The 26911-nt window shown below is 46.3% G+C and overlaps 1 protein-coding gene, 1 non-coding gene and 1 pseudogene across 9 annotated transcripts in view; 1 reads left to right on the forward strand and 2 right to left on the reverse strand.

The window, feature by feature from the left end:
• LOC105494485 (platelet activating factor acetylhydrolase 2) overlaps positions 1 to 25140 on the forward strand; it is a 61344-nt gene extending 36204 nt beyond the window's left edge. For 6 of the 8 annotated variants that reach the window (XM_011762939.3, XM_011762933.3, XM_011762940.3 and 3 more), the window contains one exon: positions 4647 to 6246. In XM_011762939.3, the coding sequence (XP_011761241.1) occupies positions 4647 to 4665 (19 nt within the window). In that variant the 3' untranslated portion in view covers positions 4666 to 6246. Of the gene's footprint in view, positions 1 to 4646; positions 6247 to 8009; positions 10842 to 24664 lie in introns of those variants that run through there. The other 2 variants (XM_071098222.1, XM_011762938.3) reach the window with 2 other exon arrangements.
• On the reverse strand, positions 2445 to 2548 carry LOC112429092 (U6 spliceosomal RNA). The gene has a single exon (XR_003021219.1). It is a non-coding gene; the product is annotated as a U6 spliceosomal RNA (small nuclear RNA).
• Positions 18880 to 19265, reverse strand: LOC105494486 (dolichyl-diphosphooligosaccharide--protein glycosyltransferase subunit TMEM258 pseudogene; annotated as a pseudogene).
• Positions 25141 to 26911: the final 1771 nt, after the last annotated feature.

Raw genomic sequence — 26911 nt, forward strand, 5'->3', positions numbered from 1 at the left:
ATAACTGAGTCGTATCCCATGGTATATCGGTACACCAGATTTTCTTTATCAGATTTTCTGTTGATGGGCACTTAGGGTGATTCCATATCTTTGCTGCTGTGACTAGTGCTGTGATAAACATACACGTGCAGGTATCTTTTTGGTGTAATGATTTCTTTCCCTTTGGGTAGATAGCCAGTAGTGGGATTGCTGGATCAAATGGTAGTTCTATTTTTAGTTCTCTGAGGAATCTCCATACCGTTTTCCATGGACGTTGTACTAATTTACATTCCTACCAACAGTGCATAAGCGTTCCTTTTCTCCACATCCTCACCAACATTTATTGTTTCTGGACTTTTTAATAATGGCCATTCTGACTGGTGTAGTATCTCATTGTGGTTTTAATTTGCATTTCTCTGATGATTAGTGATGTTGAACTTTTTTTTTATATGTTTGTGGGAAACTTGTATGTCTTCTTTTGAAAAAAATGTCTATTCATGTCCTTTGTTCACTTTTTTCTTTTTTTGAGTCCAGTTTCTGCAGAACACCTACTTTTTAATGGGATTATGTGTTTTTTTTTTTTTTTTTTTCTTGTTGAGTTATTTGAGTTCCTTGTAGATTTTTTTTTGGGACGAAGTCTTGCTCTGCCACCCAGGCTGGAGTGCAGTGGTGTGATCTCGGCTTACTGTGACCTCTGCTCCCCAGGTTCAAGTGACTCTCCTCCCTCAACCTGCTGAGTAGCTGGGATTACAGGTGCCCACCACCATGCCTGGCTAATTTTTTTGTATTTTTAATAGAGACAGAGTTTCCCCATGTTGGCCAGACTGGTCTTGAACTCCTGACCTCAAGTGATCCACCAGCTTTGGCCTCCCAAAGTGCTAGGGTTACAGGCGTGAGCCACCGTACCCAGCCTTTCCTTATAGATTTTGGATATTAGCCCTTTGTTGGATATATAGTTCGGAAATATTTTCTTCCATTCTGTAGGTTGTCTATTTACTCTGTTGATTGATTGTTTTGTGGTACAGAAGCTTTTTAGTTTAATTAAGTCTCATTTGTCGGTTTTTGGTTTTGTTGCATTTGCTTTTAAGGACAAATTCTTTACCTAAGCCAATGTCCAGAAGAATTTTTCTTCTAGGATTTTTATAGTTTCAAGTCTTATGTTTAAGTCTTTAATCCATCTTGAGTTAATTTTTATATATGCTGAAAGATATGGGTCCCATTTCATTATTCTTCGTATGGCTATCCAATTTTTCTAGCACCATTTGTTAAATAGGGTATCTTTTCCCCATGTATATATTTTTGTTGACTTTGACAAAGATCAGTTGGTTGTAGGTATGGGGCGTTTATTTCTGGGTTCTCTATTCTGTTTCATTTATCTATTTTTCTGTGTTTATACAAGTACCATGCTGTTTTGGTTACTATAACCTTGTAGTATAATTTGAAGCTGGGTCATGTGATGCTTCCAGCTTTGTTCTTTTTGCTTAGGATTGCTTTGACAGGCTCTTTTTTGGTTCCATATGAATTTGAGGACTTTTTTTCTAATTCTGTAAAAAATGACATTGGTAGTTTAATAGGAATTGCGCTGAATCTGGAAATTGCTTTGACCATTATGGTCATTTTTAACAACATTGATTCTTCCATTCCATGAGTGTAGGATGTTTTTTCCATTTATTTGTGTCATCTACAATTTCTTTAATCAGTATTTTGTAGCTCTCTTTGTAGAGATCTTTCACCTCCTTGGTTAAAGGTATTCCTAGGTGTGTGTGTGTGTGTGTGTGTGTGTGTGTGTGTGTGTGTGTGTGTGTTTTTTGTGGCCATTACAAATGGGATTGAATTCATGATTGGGTTCTCAGCTTGATTGTTACTGGTGTATAGAAATGCTACTGATATTTTTGTTTGTTTCCTCGTTAGTTTTTTTATAGAGACAGTGTCTCACTTTATTGCCTGGGCTGGTCTCAAACTCCTGGGCTCAGGCGATCCTCCTGCTTCAGCCTCCCAAAGTGCTGGTGTTAACAGGCATGAAAGGCCGGGCGCGGTGGCTCAAGCCTGTAATCCCAGCACTTTGGGAGGCCGAGACGGGCGGATCACTAGGTCAGGAGATCGAGACCATCCTGGCTAACACGGTGAAACCCCGTCTCTACTAAAAAATACAAAAAACTAGCCGGGCGAGGTGGCGGGCCCCTGTAGTCCCAGCTACTCAGGAGGCTGAGACAGGAGAATGGCCCGAACCCGGGAGGCAGAGCTTGCAGTGAGCTGAGATCCGGCCACTGCACTCCAGCCTGGGCGACAGAGCAAGACTCCGTCTCAAAAAAAAAAAAAAAAACAGGCATGAAAAATCACCACCACTGATTTTTATACACCAGCTTGGTATCCTGAAACTTTACTGAAGAGTCATTTTATTTATTTATTTATTTATTATTTTGGCTTCCTCAATCATGGTATTATTATTTATTTATTTCTCTTTGAAAAAGACGGAATGCATAACGAATTTGCATGTTATCCTTGTGCAAGGGCCGTGCTCATCTCTGTGTTATTCCAGTTTTAGTATATGTGCTGCTAGAGCGAGCACTAAAGAGTCTTTTCTTCATAGAGCAGCCAGAGTGATCCTTTTAGGAATTTAGTGAGATCTTCTCACTCCTCTGCTTTGAATTCTCCAGTGGCTCCCAGTCTCCTTAAAAGCCAAAGCCAGACTCGATTATCCTGCCAGGTATATGTCACGTGGCCCTCCAGTCCCTCCTGGCCTCCTCGCCTGCTGGTCTTCCCTTGGCTCACTTCACTCTCACCACATGAACCTGGAACGCACTAGGCACGCTGCTGCCTCAGGACCTTTGTACTGCTGCTCCCTTTGTCTAGAACATTCCTCTCAGATAGTCTCATGGCACACTCCCACTTCCTTCAAGCCTTGCCTCAAATCTCACCTTCTTAGTGAGGCCCACCTTGACCACCCTTTTTAAAATATTGGGCCAGCCGGGCACTGTGGCTCAAACCTGTAATCCCGACACTTTGGGAGACCAAGGCAGGAGGATCACAAGGTCAAGAGATCGAGACCATCCTGGCCAACATGGTGAAACCTCGTCTCTACTAAAAATACAAAAATTAGCGGGGCGTGGTGGCACATGCCTGTAGTCCCAGCTACTTGGGCTGGGGAGGCTGAGGCAGGAGAATCACTTGAACCTGGGAGGCGGAGGTTGCGGTGAACCAAGATTGAGCCACTGCACTCCAGCCTGGTGACAGAGCAAGACTCTGTCTCAAAGAAAAAAAAAAAAACATTGGGCCCTTCCTTCCTCCCTTCACCCCAACCCCCAGCTACCACCAGCGCTTCCCTTAGCGGGCTCTATTTTTTTTCCATGGCACCCCTCCCCTTTTCACATCCTACATAATTTACTATGTTTGTTGTTTGTCTCTGCCTGCTAGATGATGAGCTCTGTGAGGACAGCAGTTTCCATCTGTTTTGTTTGTGGATATATTTTTAGCTCAAAGAACAGAGTGTGGCACATAATGGATGTGCTTATTGTTTTTTGAATTAATGACTATGTAGCGTTTATATGTTAGGACCTATGACATGCCAGGTTCCTGGCAAGGTGCTGGGAATCCAAAAATGCATGAGAGTGATCCCTGCCTTCTGTCCCAGAGTCTGTTTTGAGGAAGGCCACCATTCACCTGCTCAGCTTGCCCTGCTCCCTCAGCCTGAGGGCTTGGACCCTTTGTGCCTGTTCTTGCTGTGTGGTTACCCCTATCGGCTGTGAGCTCGGGGCCCCCTCTTGAGTCATTCCTGGGGTTACGCTGCTCCATGATGTTGCTGTCCTCTTGCTCCTGCCCTTCACTGAAGTGGTCCTGGATTTGCACCCACAGGCTGAGCTGTCAGGCACTGCTTTTTGCGTAGTAACTTCCTTGAGCCTGGAACTAGACTTTTCATTTTCTCTGCCTTTTTTTTTTTTTTTTCGAGACGTGGTCTTGCTGTTGCCCAGGTTGGAGTGCAGGGGCATTATCACAGCTCACTGCCGCCTCCAACTCCTTGCCTCAAGCAATCCTCCCATCTTGGCCTCCTGAGTAGGTAGGACTTCAAGCACACACCACCATAGCTAGCTAATTTCTTTATTTTTTTGTAGAGTTGAGGTCTTGTTATGTTGTCCAGGCTGGTCTAGGAGTTCCTAGCCTTAAGTGATCCTCCTGCCTCAGCCTCCCAAAGCACTATGGTTACAGGCATGAGCCACCATGCCCATTCATCTCTGACCTGGATTTGAATTCTGTCTCTACCACTTAACAGCTGTAATGACCTTGGACAACTCAGATAGCTTCCCTGAGCCTCAGTTTCCTGAATTATATGATAAGACTAGTAGTAATCATTAGTTCATAGGGATATGGTGAAAATTAAATGAAACTATGAATGTAAAGCATTTAGTACAATCCCTAGAATGAATTCTCCATCAATAAATGTTACCCTCTGTTATTGTTATTGAATTGTTATGGATTATGTAAGTGATTTATAAAGGCACTGAATAAATCATAGTTATCCTTACCACCACCACCACACAACCCCACCAAAATCAGTCCTTTTGGTATCCCAGGGCTCCTCTCTCTAGGATGACCCCCTCAATGCATGTTAGCTACTCTTTGACCAAACCTCACAATGTTTTGCCTAGTGTTCCTGTTTTTTTCCTATTCAGACCTGAAAGAAGACTATGATCAATGGAACAACCTTATTGAAGGCATTGGACCGTCGCTCACCCCAGGGGCCCCCCACCATCTGTCCAGCTTGTAGGCACAACTGGCCGTTTGTAAAGTCACTTCAGCCAAGTTTTCATTTGGGAGCTACCCAAGGGCACCCATGAGCGCCTATCAGAAAGTGATCAACGTGACCCCTTTTCACAGATTGAAAGGTGTAATCACACTGCTGCTTGGACAACTGGGTACTTTGATCTTAAAATCACTTTGGGACTGGGATCACTTGCTGATTGACAAACAGACTTTCTGGGGCCTTGATGGAGTGGGGAACAAGCGGTAGAGTGGGACTGGGGGAGACCCAGGCCCCGGGCTGAGCACTGTGAGGCCTGGATGAGAAGACTCAGCCCAGCGAGCTCATTCCCTCACCTCCGGTCAGTGCTGCTGCTTCAGTAGAAGAGATGAAGCCAAAGGATAGAGTGAAAATCCCTACCTTCAGAGACTCTAGCCCAGCCCAACACCATCTCTTCCTACCTCGTAGCCCTCTCCCTCCCCAGGGTCACTTGTTGAAGAAATTTATGTAAATTTCTAGGGTATGAGCCGTGATCACATTTTCTGTTTATTTCCAAGTCTTCTCATTGTATGGAACATAGTGCTACTTATACTTACAGTAGTAAGTTATACTTGTGAGCCCACAGAGAGGCAGACAGCATGGCTCTCACAACACAGGGAGAAAAACTGAGGTACAAAGAGGTACCTCAGAAGCTCTGGATTCTTTGGGGGTTTTGCTAAAAGTGTATCTTGATAGGAAACAACACAAGCATGTTGAGATGGTGAAGATGACTCGACAACAGTGTTAAATGGCCATTTGCACAGGCCTTTGCCACAACAGAGAAGTAGTTTGGTCAGTTAAAACTTAGCTGCAGCCTGGGCAGTACAGCCAGACCCCATCTTAAAAAAAAAGAAGGCTGGGCGCGGTGGCTCATACCTATAATCCCAGCGCTTTGGGAGGCCAAGGTGGGCAGATCACTTAAGGCCAGGAGTTCGAGACCACCTGGCCAGCATGGCGAAACCCCATCTCTATTAAAAATAAGAAAAATTAGCCTGGCGTGGTGGCAGGCGCCTGTAATCCCAGCTACTCTGGAGGCTGAGGCAGGAGAATCACTTGAACCCAGGAAGCGGAGGTTGCAGTGAGTCAAGATCGTGCCGTTGCACTCCAGCCTGGGCGACAGAGCAAGACTCTGTCTTAAAAAAGAAAGAATGAAAGAAAGAGAGAGAGAGAGGGGGAGGGAGGGAGGGAGGGAAAGAGAGAGAAAGAGAAAAAGAAAGAAAAGAAAAGGAAAGAAAAAAAGAAAGAGAAACATTTTAAATAAATAAAATTTAAAAACCCAGAAGGAAACTCCCAGAGAGGCCTAGGAGTACCTTGGTCATTTTTCTTGCCTCAAATATTATAAACCTCCAACTCGCTCAGAATCAGGGTGCTTTTATTGTCTGTTTTCTGGCTCTGAGGACCTCGCCCCAAATTTAAGTCAGATACAGACTGAATTTCCATTCTGTTCCATTTATAATGTGAATGATATTAATACTCTTGTTTGCTTAATGTTATGTTGGAATTTTCTGTTTAATGTGCAGTAGAGCAAGATGGAGAGCCATCTGGAATTGACTTCCTTCTGTCTTTCTTCTGTGTTTGCTTACTACTTGGACCCATGTGGGAAAAAAACTTTAAAAGGAAGGAAGTCTTCTTAGGGATCCAGTTCAAAGCTATTTGGGGGCATCAGACTGAAACTCCCCTCTACACTACTCAAGACTTCGTGCCTCAGTCCAAGTAGGCAAGAGCAAAAGGGAAATGCATCTCTACACAATGGCCCATGGTCAGGGCCACCAGAGCAAACTGGGCCTAGGTCTCCACCTGTCAATGGCTGGCCATTTTAAGAGGTGAAACAGCAGATCGTTGAGGCTATGGGGGAGGATCTGTGAATTCCCCTGAGACATGGCGTAAGCAGGGTGTCATTAAAGCCCTGGGCTCTAGAGTTACAGAGCCTGGTTTTGAGTCCTGGCTCCACCACTGCCAACTGGGTAAATTTGAGCAAATGGTATTCTCTTTCTTATCTCAGCTCCTGTGTTTCTAAAATGAGGATCTGCATTATGAATAGTTAGGGGGATTAAGTGAGAGGATGTATAACCCATGGGTTCCTTGAAAGTATATTTCCTACCTTCCAAACATGAGATTTTTTTCTAGTTATAATTTTTCTTTTCTAGCTTGATTGCTTTGTGGTCAGAGAAAATGACCCATATGGTTTCCATCCTTCAAAATTTATTGAAACTTGGTAGTTGGCCTAGTGTGAGATCAATGTTGTAAATGTGCCATGTATGCTTAAAAAGACCATATATTCTGAAGAATTTGTTGGCTTGCTCTTTTACTCAAGAACACATCATAGATTTCTGTCTTTTTTTTTTTTTGAGACGCAGTCTCACTCTGTCACCCAGGCTGGAGTGCAGTGGCATGATCTCAGCTTACTGCAACCTTCGCCTCCCAGGTTCAAGCAATTCTCCTGTCTCAGCCTTCTGAGTAGCTGGGACTACAAGCGCATGCCACCACGCCCAGCTAATTTTTGTATTTTTTTAGTAGAGATGGGGTTTCATCATATTGATCAGGCTGGTCGCAATCCCCTGACCTCAGATGATCCACCTGCCTCGGCCTCCCAAAGTGCTGGGATTACAGACATGAGTCACCACGCCCAGCCCATAGATTTCCTTCTCTAAGAGCATAGACACATATATAATGGGGTCTTTGAACTACCACATGGGCACCAGAGCCCCTCAGCACTTGCAGAACCAACTGTAGGCCAATCCTGAGCATACGCCACCCTTGTGCTGGTTCCACAAATGCTGAGAGGCCGGTTCTGGCAGTAGCACGTGAGACCCAGCTTCTACCTTAGCTCCATAAATAACACAAGTAACTTTTACAAAACCGTGAACAAGAGACCCGGAGCCTCCCTAGTGAAGGGAGTGTTTCAGAAACTAGATCCCTTTCTTTCATTCAATTCATGTTCTGGTAATCACTCATTTATCCAGCAAACACTGGAGTATGTGAATTTTCCATATAATTGAAAATTATCCTAGAGGCAGCAAAATATAATATTGATTATTTTGAATGGTAGTTCTACCAAAAAGATAACACACACACTTTTTAATCAAAGTGAGCTGACCTCATTCAACCTTTTAGGATGTTCCAATCAGGATAGACTAGGTTGTTTGGTGGTAACAGGCAACTCCAAAAACAACAAAAGTTTATTTCTTGCCCCTGCCACTCGTGCTCTTTGATTGGCTGCAGGCTCCGCTGTGCATCATTTTTATCCTCACTCTAGGATCCAGGCTGGTAGAGCTGCCATTATCAGGAAGTGTTGCTGTTCACCATGGTGGAGCGGGAAGAAAGCCGGATGAATCACCTGCTAGCTTTGAGAGCTTCTGCCCAGGAGTGACTCTCGTTATTTCTGTTCATGTGTCATAAGCCAAAGCACGTCCTGTGGCCATTCCTAACATCCCATGCCATCCCAAGAGAGCCAAAATATTTGTGACCAGGTCTCATGTCAGAGAAGTGGTGCCCTCTGATGTAGGGTGCGGAAAGCTGTTTGACCTGCATGGGGTTGCCCCCTGTGCTGCACTGCTGTTCAGAGTTGGTCTTGTCTCACTTGTGGTCAGGCTGCAACCGTCGCTCTTCAGTGCACCAGCCCCTAGCAGCCCTCCCTGGCCACTTCAAGTTTATGACTCTTGATGTGCAAGGGACTGATAAATCAGCCACATTATTTAAAACTGTGTCTAAGGGGAAACAAGGCAGTCAGTGAGCGAGGGTTTTAGGGACTCTCTTGCAGCTAAGGTATGTCACCTTTAGTGCATGGGCTTCTTAGTCCTCTGACTGCTCCAGAAGGGGTATCACGAGGCCTTTGGTCCCTCGTTCTGGTTTTTGGTTAGCTTCCAGGGGACTGAAGGACACTTGATAACTGGCCTTTAGATAAGCAAGGAAATCCTGGTGGTAACTGACATGTGCTGATAAATTGCATCCTAGTGAATCTTTTCCAGAAAGAGAATGTCTTGGGTTTCTTTGGTATCTTCTCGTTCCCCATCCCACTGCAGGACTCTGTGCCTATGGGGGCCTCCTAGTGATATAATGTGAAGTTTCTGTGCATGGGATAGTAAGCCAGTTAGGAAGGAAGGTAAGTAGTAGCCCTTGCACTTCTGGACTTCTCAGACTAAGGCTGGTTGGATTCTTGCTGTGTCCCTAACACAATCCCCGAGCCCCTTTCCACTATGCATGCTGACACAGCTCATCCTCTTGTCCTTCCTCAAAAATTCTGTTAGGCTCTTGAAATGTGAAATGATGGATTCCAACTCCCTGTCTTGACCTTGTGGGGACCTTCATCTACCCCCCTTTTTCCTGGAGCACCACTTACCCCTAGGCCCACAAAGTGACAGGGACAGGAGAGGCCATACTGTATGTTTGGGACTCATCCTCATTAGGAAGCTCACTTTCTATCCCATCATAGCCAGGTGCAGAGGGCAGCTGTCCTTGGCCATAGCTGCAGGGCACAGTGACAATGAGGGTGCTAAAGATGATGATTGTAGCTGTGTGTCAGGACCGTGCTCTGGGCTGACATGCATCATTTCACTTCTCACTGTAACCCCACCAGCTCAGGTGGCATTGGCCTCATTTTATGTAGGAGGAAACAGAGGCTTCAATAAGTGATTTCATCAGGCTCTCAGCAAGAATTTGGCAAAGCTGGGACGTAGGCATCAAAGTTTGAGGTTTTTTTTTTGAGACGGAGTTTTGCTCTTGTTGCCCAGGCTGAAGTACAATAGCATGATCTCGGCTCACTGCAATCTCCATCTTCCAGGTTCAAGCGATTCTCCTGCCTCACCCTCCAGAGTTGCTGGGATTATAGGCATGCACCACCACGCCCAGCTAATTTTTGTATTTTTAGTAGAGATGGGGTTTCACCATGTTGGTCAGGCTGGTCTGGAACTCCTGACCTCAGGGGATCCACCCACCTCGGCCTCCCAAAGTGCTGGGATTACAGGCACGAGCCACTGCGCCCAGCCAAGGGTTTTTGTTTTGTTTTGTTTTCTTGAGATGGTCTCCTGTCACCCAGGCTGGAGTGCAGTGGCGTGATCACAGCTCACTGCAGCCTCGACCTCCCAACCTCGATCCATCTGCGTTCCTCAGCCTCCTGAGTAGCTGGGACCACAGTCGCACACCACCATGCCCGACTAATAAAATCTGAGCTCTTAATTACTGTACTATCAACCCTAATATACATACTTGGCTTTGCAGTTTCTCCCATTTCTTCAAAGTCTCAGGTATAGGGAATGTATTAATCTCATGACAATTAACTAAAAAATATCAAGATCTTCAGCAACTTCTACATGACCTGTGTTGAGTTTCAGTGATATCCTCAGCGATATTGAGAAATGGGTTGGGGGAGAAAAACGGCTCCACCAGAAACTCTGGGTCAGGTACTTGGTGGATGGCGTGGAGGAGGTTGTTTGTTCTTTGTTTTTGAGACAGTCTCACTCTGTTGCCCAGGCTGGAGTGCAGTGGCATGATCACTGTTCACTGTACCCTCAACCTCCCAGCCTTAAGCAATCCTCCCACCTCGGCCTTCCAAGTAGCTGGGACTACAGGTGCATACCACCACACTCGGCTAATTTTTTGTTTATTTTTTGTAAAGACAGTGGTCTGTCTGTGTTGCCAGGGCTGGTCTCAAACTCCCGGGCTCCAATGATCCTCCTGCCTCGGCCTCCCAAAAGACTGGGGTTACAGGTATGAGCAGTTCAGGGACTAAGAACACAGTCTTTGAAATCAGACAGCTCCAACACTATTAGCCCTGTGGCTTTATGCTAACCCATTCGCTTCTATGGCCTTTAATGTTCTTATTTGTAAAATGGGGATTCTAATAGTATTTAACTCATAAGGTGGTTGTGATAATTACATGAAATAATGCAGGTAAAACACTTAGCATGGTGGCTAGATTAAGGACTTAATAAACATTAGCTATTACCAGTCTTGTTTCATTTGGGCCTCCTTACATAGCTGTAAGGTTAGGTTCAGTGGGCCCTTGCACTCAATGGCCCCAGTGGTCTTGGTCTAAGTTCTTTTTTTTTCTCTTTTTCTTCCTTCCTTCCTTTATTTCTCTCTCTCTCTTTCTTTCCTTCCTTCCTTCCTTCCTTCCTTCCTCCTTCCTTCCCTCCTTCCTTCCTTTCTCTCTCTCTTTCTCTCCTTTCTTTCTCTTTCTCCCTCTCCTCCCCTCCCCTCCCCTTCCCTTCCTTCTTGTCTGAGTCTTGCTCTGTTACCCAGGCAGGAGTGCAGTAGTGGGTTCATAGCTCACTGAAGCCTTGAATTCCCAGTCTCAAGCTATCCTCCTTCCCAGTCTCAAGCTATCCTCCTGCCTCGGTCTCCCAAGTAACTGGGATTACAGGCATGCGCCACCATGCTTGGCTAATTTCAAAAAAATTTTTTTGTAAAAATAGGGTCTCCCTATGTTGCCCAAGATGGTCTCGAACCCTTGGGATAAGTGATCCTCCCACCGCAGCCTCCCAAAGTGCTCGGATTATAGGCGTGAGTCACCATGCCTGACCATTGGTCTAAATTTTTATTCCAGCTTCTACAGTCTCACAGTTACCTTCCTCGAGTGGACCCTCCTAACTGCCAGCCACCTATTACCATTGTGTCCTCATGTCAGGGTGGAGCTAGGTGGAGAGATAGTTCCCCATTCTCTTTGCTCTGCTATCCCTGCTCCTCACATGAAAAATCAAAATCCCCACCTTAGTTCTAGCCTTGCTTGCTTTTCCACCTGGAAGAGTCCACACTCTTAGGTTCTGGTTTGGGTTTTAATTTCACACCAGATCATCCAAACACATACATCTATGCATCAGCTGCAAACTGAAGATCCTAAAATGTCAAAAGAAAGAAACAGATCTATGGAGAGGTTGGCCAAAGGGAGGAGCTGGGGACAGGGGCTTTGTAGCAGAGGCTAGTTGTGTTAATTTTTGTCTGCTGCCTTTGACACCAGGTGAGGGTCAGACTGCCTGGTGACCTCCTCAGGGGAAACCCCCAGGCCTGCAGATGGCCGGTGAATTGGCTCTGCACAACTCCCTTCCTCATGGTTTCCTGGCAAGTCCTCCTGTTTCTTCACTCTTGGTGGTTCTCCCACTCAGCCCATCCTTTCCATCTTGCTTGAGCCTGCTGTCCTGCCAGCTCACCCCTGGGCTCGTTTCACAGTCTTCTGGACTGTAATCTTTCTTTCCCCACCGCATTCTGCTGCCAGATCTGCCTGAAATGCCGCTTTTGCATGAAAATACCAGCCTGGCAAGATGGTCTAATGGTAAGAGGACGAGACTGGTTGTCTGGAGCCCTGGGTTCTTGCCTCTATCACCTGCTTGCTCTGTGACGGGTACGTGTGCATGTGCGTGTGTGTGTGTGTGGTTTTCCTCTCGACTTTAGCTTTAGTTTCCTTATCTGTAAATTGGGACATGGGTTGGTGGTTGTTGAATTGGCCAATCTCTAAGGCCCCTTCAGTTCTGGCATTCAGTATCTCTGTCATTGAGTTGTCACGGATTTCCAGGACTCCCCTTTCCTTGTTCTTGTTTTTGTTTTGAGGAGTCTTCCGCTGTCACACAGGCTGGAGTGCAACAGTGTGATCTCAGCTCACTGCAACCTCTGCCTTCCGTGTTCAAGCAGTGCTCCTGCCTCAGCCTCCTGAGTAGCTGGGATTACGGGCATGCCCCACCACACCCAGCTAATTTTTGTATTTTTAGTAGACATGGAGTTTCACCATGTTGGCCAGAATGGTCTCAAGCATCTGACCTCATTTGATCTACCCATCTTGGCCTCCCACAGTGCTGGGATTACAGGCATGAGCCACCGCGCCCAGCTTCCCCTTTCCTGTAGAATCGCACTGCACTTCTTCGTTCTTTCTGACCTTGCCTCTCCTCTCCTGTCTTCTACTTCTTTTTTTTTTTTTTTGAGATGGAGTCTCGATCGCCCAGGCTGGAGTGCAGTGGCATGATCTCGGCTCACTGCAAGCTCCGCCTTCCGGGTTCATGCTATTCTCCTGCCTCAGCCTCCCGAGTAGCTGGGACTATAGGCGCCTGCCACCGCATCCGGCTAATTTTTTTTGTATTTTTAGTAGAGACGGGGTTTCACCGTGTTTGCCAGGATGGTCTCGATCTCCTGACCTTTTGATCTGCCCTCCTTGGCCTCCCAAAGTGCTGGGATTACAGGCGTGAGCCACCGCACCCGGCCTGTCTTCTACTTCTTAATGTGCACTCTTCCCACAGTGCCCTTCATTTACCCACCCATTCCCCAAACAAAATGTCACCCAGGCTGGAGTGCAGTGGTGCGATCTCAGCTCACTGCAACCTCCACCTCTCAGGTTCAAGTGATTCTCCTGCCTCAGCCTCCCGAGTAGCTGGAATTACAGGAGCTCACCAACACACCCGGCTAATTTTTGTATTTTAGTAGAGATGGGGTTTCACCATGTTGGCCAGGCTGGTCTCAAACGCCTGACGTCAAGTGATCCGCCTACCTCGGCCTCCCAAAGTGCTGGGATTATAGGCATGAGCCACCACGCCCAGCTCTCCTGAGGTTTTTCTTGCCTGCGGGGCTTCCCCACCTCCTTTCTGCACGTCCAAATCTTGCTAATGCTTTAGGCCCATTTCTAATCCCCCCTTTTCCATGAAAGCCTTCTTGATTAAATTCGACTAACATTTGATCTCTTGGCCTCCTGTTCCCCAAGAGAAATTCAGTCTGCGCCAGATTTAGTATTGCCCTTTATCACATTATTCCAGGAGCAGGGCCCATCTGTTGGACAGGAAAGAGCATCCTCCTGTTGACTGACATGGGGGACAGAGATCCCTGGCCCCGGCTCCCCATCAGCTCTTGTTCCCCAGACAGACTTGGGAACAGCTGGAGCTCACCCAGCCCTCTGACATCTCCAGCCGCCTCTGCTTCCTTTTCTTTTGGTTTTCCCAGGTCCCAGCTGTGGGGCCAGGGCAGAGCCAGCAGCGGCACAGCCAAGGCAGCTGGAGCAAACTTCTAAGTTGCACAGACAAGTAGCATTTGGGAGTTAGAAGGAGCGCAGAACTGAGCACAAATCACACCAGTGTTGAAAATGAGGGAACGCAGAGTTTGCCAGCTTATTTTTCCCATCTTGCTTTCATCTAAAAAAAGAAGCTGATCAGAAATACAGTCCTCTTCAGCCTGTTAAGCCAGATGGCCCCGAGATGCTCAGCCTGCCAAGTGTGTATATATAATTATTCATCTTCATGGAATCACACCCAGGTTTGAATCCAGACTCTGACATTTTTCTTTTGTTGTTTGATCTGGAGCCAGTGAATCTTTCTGAGCCTTTGTTTCTTTTTCTGCAAAATGGGGTCACTGGCGTCTACCTTGCCCACCTCAGAATTTTTTGGGTGGGATTAGGGATGGGCTTAATGTAAGATGTCAAAGCACTAGACACGTATACGTTGCTGTTAAGTATAAAAAGTGCCATATTTTTGTTTTATCCTAATGTGCTACTTCTTAACGAGCACTTATTCTGGCCAGATACCCTGCATTGTATCATTTAATCCTAACAACATTCCAATAAGAGAGTGCGTGTTAGCCTCGTTTTGTAGATCATGAAGGTGAGGTTCAGAAAGATTTCTAGCCTAGCCAAGTCACCCAGCATGTAAGTGCTAGAACCAGTATTTGAACCTAAGTGGTTTGGCTCCAAAGTCAGTGGGGATTTTGGTTTTTTTTTTTTTTTTTTTTGAGACAGAGTCTCACTCTGTCGCCCAGGCCGAATTGCAGTGGCGTGATCTCTGCTCACTGCAAACTCCACCTCCCAGGTTCAAGCAATTCTCATGCTTCAGCCTCCAAGTAGCTGGGACTACAGGCGCACTGCACCATGCCAAGCTCATTTTTGTATTTTTAGTAGAGATGGGGTTTCATCATGTTGGCCAGGCTGGTCTCAAACTCCTGGCCTCAGGTGATCTGCCTGCCTCAGCCTCCCAAAGTGCTAGGATTACAGGTGTGAGCCACTGTGCCGGGCCCAGAGTCAGTGCTCTTAACTCCTGGTCATTACTATCTCACAATTCTTGACCTTAGGTAGGCTAAAGTAGCCCACAACTTGATATCCAGCTAAATGCACTAAGCAGTTAGGTCCAAGACCCGTTTTAATTGAAGACCAGACTGAGTTCTGACAGTAAAATGTATACCTTGAATTGTTTTTCTAGCAGTAAACATGGGCTCCATTCATTCATACACCTTGTATAAAGTGAACAATTCAGGGGACAAACCCATTAGTACTGTACCCTGTAAACTGCAGAGCCAACCAGCTGGCAGAAAAATTTTTTAAAATCTCTAGCCTAAATATTGTAGATTAGTGATTCTCAGCTCTAGATGCACATCCAAATCACTTGGGAACTGTATAAAAATACAGGCCAGGCACAGTGGCTCATGCCTGTGATCCCAGCATTTTAGGAGGCCAAGGCGAGTGGATCATTCGAGGTCAGGAGTTTGAAACCAGCCTGGCCAACATGGTAAAACCCCTAAAAATACTACTAAAAATACAAAAAGTAGCCGGGTGTGGTGATGCATGCCTGTGATCCCAGCTACTCAGGAGGCTGAGGCAGTAGAATCACTTGACCCCAGGAGATAGAGGTTATAGTGAGCCAAGATCACACCACTACACTTCAGCCTGGGTAACAGAGCAAGACTCCATCTCAAATAAATAAATAAAATAAAAATAAAGATACAGATACCCTGGTCATGACTCTAGAGATCCAGAGATGTTGATTCAGAAGGTCTGAAGGGGGGCCCAGGTGTGTACGTGTGTGTAAGTTCCAGGAATATTACTTCCTAATACACAGTGCAGTTGAGAATCCTTGCTATGATATAAGCCTACTAGTCTATTTTCTTTTTTTTTTTTTGACATGGAGTCTCGCTCTGTCACCCAGGCTGAAGTTCAATGGTGTGGTCTCAGCTCCCTGCAAACTTTGCCCCCCAGGTTCAAGCGATTCTCCTGCCTCAGGCTCCCAAGTAGCTGGGATTACAGGTGCCCACCACCACGCCTGGCTAATTTTTGTATTTTTAGTAGAGACGGGGTTCCACCGTGTTGGTCAGGCTGGTCTTGAACTGCTGACTTCGTGATCTGCACGCCTTGGCCTCCCCAAGTGCTGGGATTATATGCGTAAGCTGCTGCACCTGGCCTACTAGCCTATTTTATGAAATAAGAGTAATTGCTAGCTGAAAATACAGAATCATTAAATTTTAGAATTGGAAGAGGCCTTAAGTTATTTGGTCCATGAGAAAACCAGAGCTCAAAGAAATTCAGCAGGTAGTTGGCAGATTTGAATTAAAATCCAGATCTTCTGACTTGTAGTCTAGTGTTCTAGATACATCCATGGATGCCAGGGTTTTGTTGGATTATTAAGAAAATCCTCAGGACCCACCCTTTCACCATGACATCCATGATTTCTGGCAACTGTACCATGGAGTTTTGGGTCTTTTTTTTAAGAGATGGGATCTTATTCTGTTGCCCAGGCTGGAGTGCAGGAGCACAATCACAGCTCACCGCAGCCTCAAACTCCTGTGCTCATGTGGTCCTCCTGCCTCAGCCTTCCAAGTAGCTGGGACTACAGGAGTGTGCCACCATGCGCAGCTTTTGAAGCTTTTGTATAAGAAGCAGCCTGGGCTAGAAGGCCTATAGGAAATGACTCAGATGGCAGTTCTCATGCACGTTCCTATATTCTACAAGCACACTGATGCCTGCACTATGGCCAGCCCTGTCCTTGTGGAATTGAACCTAAGGGCAAGAAGGGCAAGTCAACAGTTAGGGCTCATGTGATGAGTGCTATAATAGGGGATGTGTATGGCTCATAAGTGGCACAGGGTGTTCAGTTCAGTTCAGCAGGGGAGAGGGCTAAGAAGGCTTCACAGAGTGTTATATACTTGAATGTGGTTTGTTTATTTACTATCTATTACTGCCTAAGAAACTATTCCAAAATGTTAACAGCTTAGAACAACAAACATCTCACACTGTCTATGGCTCAGGAATTCGGGAGTGGCATAGTTGGGTGGTTCCACCTGAAGTCTCTTGTGAGGCTGCAGTCAAGACATCAGCTGGCATCCGAAGGCTTGAGTGGGGCTGGAGGATCCATTTCCAAGATGGTGCATTCACGTGGCTGTTGGCAAAAGGCCTCAGTTCCTCACTATGTGGAGCTCTCCACAGGGCTAATGCTCAAGACTTGGCAGATAGCTTCTCCCAAAGCAGAGGATCCAAGAGAGAGTTAGATGGAAGCTACAGTTTCTTTTATAACCCATCCTCGTGCCGAGCGCGGTGGCCCACACCTGTAATCCCAGCACTTTGGGAGGCTGAGGCAGGTGGATCACAAGGTCAGGAATTCAAGACCAGCCAGGCCAATGTGGTGAAACCCCGTCTCTACCAAAAAATACAAAAAAAAAAAACATTAGCCAGGCATGGTGGCACGCGCCTGTAGTCCCAACTACTCAGGAGGCTGAGGCAGGAGAATCACTTGAACCTGGGAGGCAGAGGTTGCAGTAAGCCAAAATCGTGCCACTGCACTTCAGCCTGGGCAACAGAGTGAGACACTGTCTTGAATAAATAAATAAATAAATAAATAAATAAATAAATAAATAATTGTAAAAACCCATCCTCAGAAGTCACACTCCATCATCGTTTTTACAATATTACATTATTACACAAGTCAGCCCTATTCAGTGCAGTAGAGCATTATACAGGAACATGAAAACCAGGAGGTAACGATGACTGGGGCCATCTTGGAGGCTGGCTTGCCACAGTATTGAAGATGAATGGAGTTTTCCGGATGGATGAGGGGGAAGAAAGGCAATCCAGGCAGAAGAAATAAGGTAAAGGCATGTAAAAGGCAAGGTGCTGCATGTTCAGGACATTGTAACTGGATTGTAGAATAAAACATATAGGAGAGCATGCTAAAGAAATCAGAGGGGGCCTTCTATGCTAAGTGCCTTTATCCTCTAGGACAGTGGCTTTCAAATGTTGCTACACATTGTAATCTCTTGAAGAGATTTCAAAACTCCCCATGCCAAAGCTACGGCCATAGCTGGGAATAAACTCAGACATCAGCCATTTGTAAAGTTTCTCAAGTGATTCCAATCTACAGTCAAGGTTGAGAACCAGAGCTGTAGGCAATATGAAGTGACTGAAAAGCTTGAGGCAGGAGCTGTGTGGTCAGATTTCCAGTCTTCCCAGTGGTGAAGAAGGGCAGCTGTGCCTTCCTTGTCTGCTTATCTAGAAAGTTCTGTATTAGGACTAGAAAGGCCCTATCATCGGTGCTTACTCAGATATCATCATCTCTACTACCAAAAAGTCAATCATAGGGCCAGGTGCTGTGGGTGGTGCATAGGGTGGCTCACACCTGTAATCCCAGCACTTTGGGAGACCGAGACGGGCAGATCACCTGAGATCAGGAGTTTGACACCAGCCTGACCAACATGGTGAAACCCTGTCTCTACTAAAAATACAAAATTAGTGGGGCGTGGTGGTGCATGCTTATAATCCCAGCTAGTCAGGAGGCTGAGGCAGGAGAATTGCTAGAACCCGGGAGGCGAAGGTTGCAGTGAGCCGAGATCACACCATTGCACTCCAGCCTGGGCAACAAGAGTGGAACTCCACCTCAAAAAAAAAAAAAGTTAGGCATAAATATCTAGGCTGTAAGTTACCAGTGTCCTAAATTGCCTATTACTTACAAATGTCCAAATCTAATGTTGACACCAACATTCTTATGTTATCACAATCACTCTGATTTTTGTTCTTGTTGTTGGTCCTTTTTTTGAGATGGGGCCTCCCTCTGTCATCCAGGCTGGAGTGCAGTGGCACTATCTCGGCTCACTCCAACCTCCACTGCCTGGGTTCAAGTGATTCTCCTGCCTCAGCCTCCCAAGTAGCTGAGATTACAGGCGCCCGCCACCACACCTGGCTAATTTTTATATTTTTGGTGGAGACGGGGTTTTGCCGTGTTGGCTAGGCTGGTCTGGAACTCTTGGCCTCAAGTGATTTGCCTGTCTCAGCCTCCCAAACTGCTGGGATTACAGGCGTGAGCCACTACACCCGGCCCACGATCACTCTGGAGGTTTATTTCCCGCTTAACACTGTTACATATATGCGCTTCTCTATTTCCTTCCTTTTTTTTTTTTTTTTTTTTTTGCCATACATCTGCCTTTATTATGAGCAGCAGGTGGGACACTTCCAGCAACAGTAAAAAAAAAGTAATTTACAAAAGCAGGGGTTCAGTGAAGCCATCTGGTTGTTACCTTTGGGCGCTCACACGTAGATGCCAACCCAGAGCAGCAGGAAGAGGACTCCAAAGCCCATGAAGAGTGAGGCCACCGAAGAGATGAGGAGCTCTTTTAGATATCACGAGTGTACTTGGTAGAGGTGACCTCGTAAATGAAGAACCAGGCGGTGAAGAACATGCCGATGGCCAAAAGCACCACAGTCAGATGGGGGAGGACAGCCGGGTTCACTGGGCTGGTGTATCTGCTCATGGCCTCGAGCTCCATTTTGCCCCGTGCAGGCTAATCCGCCGCTCCTTTTTTTTTTTTTTTTTTTTGACAGGGTCTTGCTCTGTGGCCCAGGTTGGAGTGCAGTGCAGTGGTGCACGATCTCAGTTCACTGCAGCCTCAAGCTCATGGGCTTAATTGATCCTTCCACCTCCTCTGCCTCCCTAGTAGCTGGGACTACAGGCACTTGCCACCATGCCTGGCTAATTTTTGTATTTTTTTGTTTTGTGGGTTTTTTTAAAGACAGGTTCTTGCCATGTTGCCCAAACTGGTCTTTAACTCCTGGGCTCAAGCAGTCCTCCTGCCTCAGTCTCCCAAAGTGCTGGGATTACAGGTGTGAGCCACCGCACACAGCCAATTTTTGTGTTTTTTGTAAGAGATGGGGTTTTGCCATGCTGTGCAGGCTGGTCTCAAACTCCTGGACTCAAGCAATTCACCAGCCTTGGCCTCCCAAAGTGCTGGGGTTACAGGGATGAGCCACCATGCCTGGCCTACATCTCTGTTTCTTACAGTCCTTACATCCAACAGTCTTCAACACTAGTGTATAAGTAAAGGTTCGCAGTGTGAGCTTTGGAGTTAGATGGACCTTTGAACTTGAGTCCTGACGTCATCAAGTATAAACTAGTTAGGTGACTTAACTTCTCATGGCCTCAGTGAACTCATCTGAAAAAATGGTGAGAGCCAGGCACAGTGGCTCAGGCCTGTAATCCCAACACTTTGGGAGGCCAACGCAGGCAGATCACCTGAGGCCAGGAGTTCGAGACCAGCCTGGCCAACATGGTGAAATCCTGTCTCTACTAAAAATACAAAAATTAGCTGGTGCACACCTGTAGTCCCAGCTACACGGGAAGTTGAGACAGGAAAATAACTTGAACCCAGGAGGCAGAGGTTGCAGTGAGCTGAGATCTCACCACTGCACTGCAGCCTTGGCGACAGAGCAAAACTCCGTCTCAAAAAGAAAAAAAAGGAAGAATGGTGATAATAATACCTACCTCAGAAGACCCTTGAGGATATTAAACGAGCTTATGCATGTAAAGACCTCTCTCTGTCTGCCAAGTGCCTGACATGTAGTTAGTGCTCAGTAAATGTTAGTTATTCTACTTTCTAAATAGCATTTCAAGATTCTGTTGCATCAACTCCGTGCTCCCAAGCCCACTTAGCAGTTCTTCCCATTTCTAGATTTTAGCTATAATATTACATGTCTTTATATAAATTGGTGGGTTTTAAAAATTTTCCCTGGTGGTTTTTGTTTTTGTTTTTGTTTTTGTTTTTTTTGAGACAGAGTCTGGCTCTGTTGCCCAGGTTGGAGTGCAGTGGCATAATCTCGGCTCACTGCAATCTCCGCCTCCTGGGTTCCACCAATTCTCCTACCTCAGCCTCCCGAGTAGCTGGAATTACAGGTACCCGCCACCACACCTGGCTAATTTTTGTATTTTTAGTAGAGACGGGGTTTCACCATGTTGGCAAGGCTGGTCTCGAACTCCTGACCTCAAGCAATCCGCCCTCCTCGGCCTCCCAAAGTGCTGGGATTACAGACGTAAGCCACTGCGCCCAGCCTTCCCTGATTTTTTCAATGTGGAAACTGAAGACTGGAGAAGTGAAATAACTTGTCAAACAAAGATCATATGCTTTTAGTGTTAGAGCCAAGCCTAGGAACCAGGGCCCAGTACTCTGAGCCTTGGTCTCTTGTTATCACTCTGCCAGCCCCCAGACTCACTGGAGACTTGAAGGCAGGTCCTTCCTGGCTTCTGTTCACCAGGCTAAATTATTCGGATCTCCCATTGTGTCCTCTGACATCTCCTCTCTCTTTCATCACCCTGGAGGTCCCTCATCAATTCAGCATAATTGGATCAGCATCCCTGCTGGTCCCTGGGGAGTGGGAGCAGATGATGACTAATGCTTTAGAGACCTGGACTCCACCCTCAGCACCTCTGGATCTCTGTTGGTTGATGTTGTGCAGTCAGACGGGGACGGGGATCCTGTCTGACTCAGGATCCCTCTCTCCTACCTGGAGCACTGTTTGATTTCATTGAATACACCCTCCTAGAACAGTAGAGCCTAGAGAGATCCTAGAGATTGGCTGGGTGCAGTGGCTCATGCCTGTAATCCCAGAACTTTGGAAGGCCAAGTCAGGCGGACCGCTTGAGGTCAGGAGGTCAAGACCCGCCTGCCCAATATGTCGAAACCCCGACTTTCTACTAAAAATACAAAAGTTAGGCAGGTGTGGGGGCGCACACCTGTAATCCCAAATACTCGAGAGGCTGAGGCAGGAGAATCACTTGAACTCGGGAGGCAGAGGTTGCAGTGAGTGGAAATCTTGTCACTACACTCCAGCCTGGGCAACAGAGTGAGACTCCATCTAAAAAAAACAAAAACAAAAACAGGGAGAGCCCCCAGCCCCAGACCCTGTTATTTAAAAAATGAGGAAACTGAGGCTCAGTGATGCAGGTTGATCTGTGGCAGATGTGGGGCTGGGACCCAAACCTCCTGACTCCAATGTGCTGTTGGGAAGAAGGCACTGGAGCCGGGCAGGTGAACCCGGGCAAGGGAGTGAAACAACCCTCGATTTCCTGTTGTGTGAGTTAGCTGTGCTCAGCTCAGGGAGGTGATAAGCATTAAATGAGATAACTGTTGTAGACCACGGAGTGCTGTGCTCAATAAACGACAGTTATTACTTACTAGAGCACAGTCATAAAGAGGCCAGCTGGGCTTTGGAGTCAAAAAGCTATTCTATTCAAATCCTAGTTAAACACTTACTAGCTGTGATTTGGGACAACTTATCTAACAAGAGCTAATACTTATTGAATTTCACTTGTTCCCAGCATTAAGCTAAGTGCCTTAGAGATATTATTTCATGTAATTTTACTAACAGCTTTCTGACGTAGGTACTATCAGTATCCTGATTTTAGGATTGAAGCTACTGAGGCATGAGTCATTTTCCCTTCAGCAGCCTTTTTTTTTTTTTTTTTTTTTTTTTGAGACAGTCATGCTCTGTTGCGGGCTGGAGTGCAATGGCATGGTCTCGGCTCACTACAACCTCCACCTCCCAGGTTCAAGTGATTCTCCTGCCTCAGCTTCCCAAGTAGCTGGGACTATAGGGGCATGCCACCACACTCGGCTCATTTCTGTATTTTTAGTAGAGATGAGGTTTCGCCATGTTGGCCAGGCTGGTCTTGAACTCCTGACCTCGTGATCTGCCCGCCTTGGCCTCCCAAAGTGTTGGGATTACAGGCGTGAGCCACCACTCACAGCCAGCAGCCTATTTTTCTCTGATTATCCTCTAGCTTCCATTCTTTTCTGCCATGCATACCTATCTTCTCCCAGTGCTTGAGGATTCTCTCCTGCTTTTGAGCTTTGGAATAGGCCATAGTGTCTCTCTCTCTCTCTCTCTTTTTGAAACAGGGTCTCACTCTGTCACCCAGGCTGCAGTGCAGTGGCTCACTGCAGCCTTAACCTCTTGGGCTCAAGCAATCATCCCACCTCAGCCCCCTGAGTAGCTGGTACTACAGGGGTGTGCCACCACACCCAGCCAATTTTTTTTTTTTTCTTTTTTTTTTTTTTTTGTAGAGACAGGATTTTGCCATGTTGCTCAGGCTGGTCTCAAACTCCTGGGCTCAAGTGATCCCACCTCAGCCTCCCAAGGCGCTGGGATTACAGGCATATTTTTGCTACTTACTCTCCTTTTTTTTTTTTTTTTTTTTTTTTTTTTGAGACGGAGTCGTGCTCTGCCGCCCAGGCTGGCCGGATCTCAGCTCACTGCAAGCTCCGCCTCCCGGGTTTACGCCATTCTCCTGCCTCAACCTCCCGAGTAGCTGGGACTACAGGTGCCCGCCACCTCACCCGGCTAGTTTTTTGTATTTTTTTTAGTAGAGATGGGGTTTCACCATGTTAGCCAGGATGGTCTCGATCTCCTGACCTTGTGATCCACCCGTCTCGGCCTCCCAAAGTGCGGGGATTACAGGCTTGAGCCACCGCACCCGGCCCTTACGCTCTTTTTTTTTTTTTTAAGAGACAGGGTCTCTCTCTGTTGCCCAGGCTGGAGTGCAGTGGTGCAATCACAATGTAGCAGAACCAGCCGCAGACGAAACTCCTTAGACACCGAGTTAAAGAAGGAAGGGGTTTATTTGGCTGGGAACATCGGAAAGACTCCTTCCTGTCTCAAGAGCTGAGCTCCCTGAGTGAGCAATTCCTGTCCCTTTTAAGGGCTGACAACTCTAAGGAGGTCTGCATGTGATGGATTGAGCAAGCAGAGGGTATGTGACGGGGCTGCATGCACCGGTGGTCAGAGTGAAAGAGAACAGACCAGGAAGTTTCACAATGTCTTTTCTATACAATGTCTGGAATCTATAGGTAACATAACCGGTTAGGTCAGGGGTCGATCTTTAACTACTAGGATTAGATCAGGCAGGCCCAGGTCTGGTTTCGGGTCTGGTTCCTTGGTTTCAGGTCTGGTTCCTAGACACCAGGCTACCTGCCTTTAGTTTCACTTCTCTTTCCTTTTCTGAGTATAAAACAATATAAAACAATATGAGAGGGTCTGTCTCTCTTCTCTCATTTCCCCCCTTTGAGACTCTCACTTTTTATTAGTGGGAGTTCTCACTCTTATTTTCGCTACTTATGTCTTCCTGTGCCATAGATCGATAATGATTCATATAGTACACTTGTGCTGATACATAACATGAAGTGACATTGAGAGACTGGGCTATATGCTCGACTAATTGCAAAAACCAATTTCTTGTTTTTCCTGGAATTTCTGGTACTGGCATATTCAGTTCATCATAGAAGGTTTGAAATACTCGCTCAGGAGAGTGTTTAAATATTTTTCTCAAACCACGATATTTACTTGAAGATTGAGTCCAGCTCCATCAATTTTTAGGGTTATACGTTCTCTTTTCTCTAGCGAGGATTAAGGGGGTTGGTTATTACTAGTTCTAAGGGGTTACACTGACCACTAGTAGAGGAAGGGCCACTTTTCCTTTGCTGAAGGTGGACAGGATTTTTTCATTTTTTTTTATTCAAGTAACCTAAATGACACAAGACCAGTATCTACATTTATTTTCACACAGTCTTAATTCATGATAAATATACTTATTTTTTTGTCATATAGTCTCTTTTCTAATCACTGAAGCCTTGAACTTTTGGGCTCAGGTGATCCTCCCACCTCAGCCTCTTGAGTAGCTAAGACTATAGGCATGCACCACTACATCCAGCTTTTTTTTTTTTTTTTTTTTTTTTTTTTTGATAGAGATAGGGTCTCGCTATGTTGCCCAGGCTGGCCTGGAACTCCTGGCTTCAAGCAATCCTCCAGCCTCAGCCTCCACAAGTGCTGGGATTACAGGCATGAGCCTCCTGTCCTGCCTGCAGTCTCTTAAATGCCCTTTCACCCCTTCTCTCCACCAAGTCTGTTCTTCCCCTGTGTTCCAGCGTTGCTGCTGACTCTCCTCTAAGGAACCTTCCCTGTACGCCTGTGCAAGCTCCTCCAGCATCCTCTCCCTCCTGCCTGCTGAAAGCAGCTGGATCTATTCCTCAGGTTTGTTAGTTTTACTTCTCTTCTGTGTATCACCTATCAGGCCTCATTGTGCACCCTGGTTCCCTCTTAACACAGAAGACTTCCTAAGGAACACATCTCCCCGGCCAATTCAATTCAGTCAACATGGCTTGCACATGCTAATTTGACTGAGTAGAGGATTCTAGGTACAAATTCCTATTTTTTTCCCTCAGAATATTGAAGACCTCACTCCTTTGTCTTCTAGCATGCAGTTCTCTCGGTTAAAGATCTGATGCAGTCTGTGTCTCAGTCCTTTATTTCTGGAAACTTTGATGGCTGACTTTTATCCTTTTTTGCGGGGGGGGAGCAGACTGTCGCTTGATTCCCCCAGGCTGGAGTGCAGAGGTGCAATCTTGGCTCACTGCAACCTCCACCATCCGGGTTCAAGTGATTCTCCTGCTTCAGCCTCCTGAGTAGCTGGGATTACAGGCACCTGCCACCACGCCCAGATGATTTTTGTATTTTTAGTAGAGATTGGGTTTCACCATGTTGGCCAGGCTGGTCTCAAACTCCTGACCTCAGGGGATCTGCCTGCCTCACCCTCCCAAAGTGCTGGGATTACAGGTGTGAGCCACCTAGCCCAGTCCCTTTATCCTTAAAGGTCAGATACTTCACCAGTATGGGTACCTAGATATACATCTCTTTTGCACTGGAAGACTTTTAGAAATAGAAGATTTGGGCCAGGCGCGGTGGCTCACACCATAATCCCAGCACTTTGGGAGGCCGAGGTGGATCATGAGGTCAAGAGATCGAGACCATCCTGGCCAACATGGCGAAACCCTGACTCTACTAAAAATACAAAAATTAGCTGGGCATGGCTTGTGCCTGTAATCCCAGCTACTCAGGAGGCTGAGGTAGGAGAATCACTTGAACCTGGGAGGCGGAGGTTGCAGTAAGCAGAGATTGTGCCATTGTATTCCAGCCTGGGCAATGAGAGCGAAACTTCATCTCAAAAAATAAAAAAGAATGGGTCTGTTATAGAAGCCATTATGGCCATTTCTAGTGAGCACTCTCACCATATGGTAGCTCTGCACCACCTTGGGACTCTGCAGAGGGTCCCCACTAGCAAGAAGGTCCTCATTGGATGCAGCCCCTAAATATTGGACTTCCCGACATGTATAAATTACCCAGTCTCAGGTATTCAGTTACAGCAAAAGAAAACTGACTAACACAGGCCCAATCTCTTGTAGAATTATGTAGACACCTGTTGGACCAGTCATGTGGACAGGAGAGATACTGAGATACCTATGCCATGACCTACCTTTTACAGCCAAGGCAGGCAAGGTGCTGTGACTGTCTACCACAACCATGTGGGATGGCAGAAGCCCCCCAAGGGGCAGAATTCCAGGCAGACAGACTACCCTTATCCTCATAAGGACTCTAGAGTATTTCTTCTGGGATGGAGTTGCCTTTTTCTTTACCTTCTGGGACCTCTTTTTCTCTTTTTTTTAAACTGGGATCTCTCACTTTGTTTAGAAAGCATTTCGAATACCTTTAGCAGATGAAAGAAGCCATTCAGTTATGAATGCATTGACACAACACTATTCAGAAGGACATTTGCCCTAAAACCAAATTATTAAATTGATAACATATTTTAGTCATCAAGTGGCATATGCTAAGCAGACATCTTCCCTTCCCTTCTGAGCCCCACTCCAATGCCAGCTCTCACCTCTGGAAATCAAGGATGATTGGCAGTGGAGAGTGAATCAGAGGCATAGTTCAAACCAAGAATGGAGTCAAAGTCAACAGTCCAGTGAAACTCGGGGTAGGGTGAACATCCGAGTAAGTAAGCATTGAGTATGTCTTTCATAACCTGCCTGGTAATTTTTTTAAAAACAGTGATTTTGTATTTTGACTCGATTCTAACAAAATGTCTCCCATATCAAAATGTTCCTTTTATCAAATTGGGTTTCCCAAACTAAGCTTCTTTGAGGCATAGTTGGACTAAGACTCACATAGCTGACTTCTAGGCCACTACGTTTATCAGATAGGGCACAGTCTCCTGGCAGAGGGGTCCCTGGCACAGGCAAGACAGATTCCAGGCCCAGATTCTGCTGTTATTTGTCTCCCATGGGTTGCTGCCTGAGCAATTGTTAGATGGAGGAGATGCTCCACCCAACCTT

Source organism: Macaca nemestrina, chromosome 1 (assembly GCF_043159975.1).
Source record: "Macaca nemestrina isolate mMacNem1 chromosome 1, mMacNem.hap1, whole genome shotgun sequence".
NCBI lineage: Eukaryota > Metazoa > Chordata > Mammalia > Primates > Cercopithecidae > Macaca > Macaca nemestrina.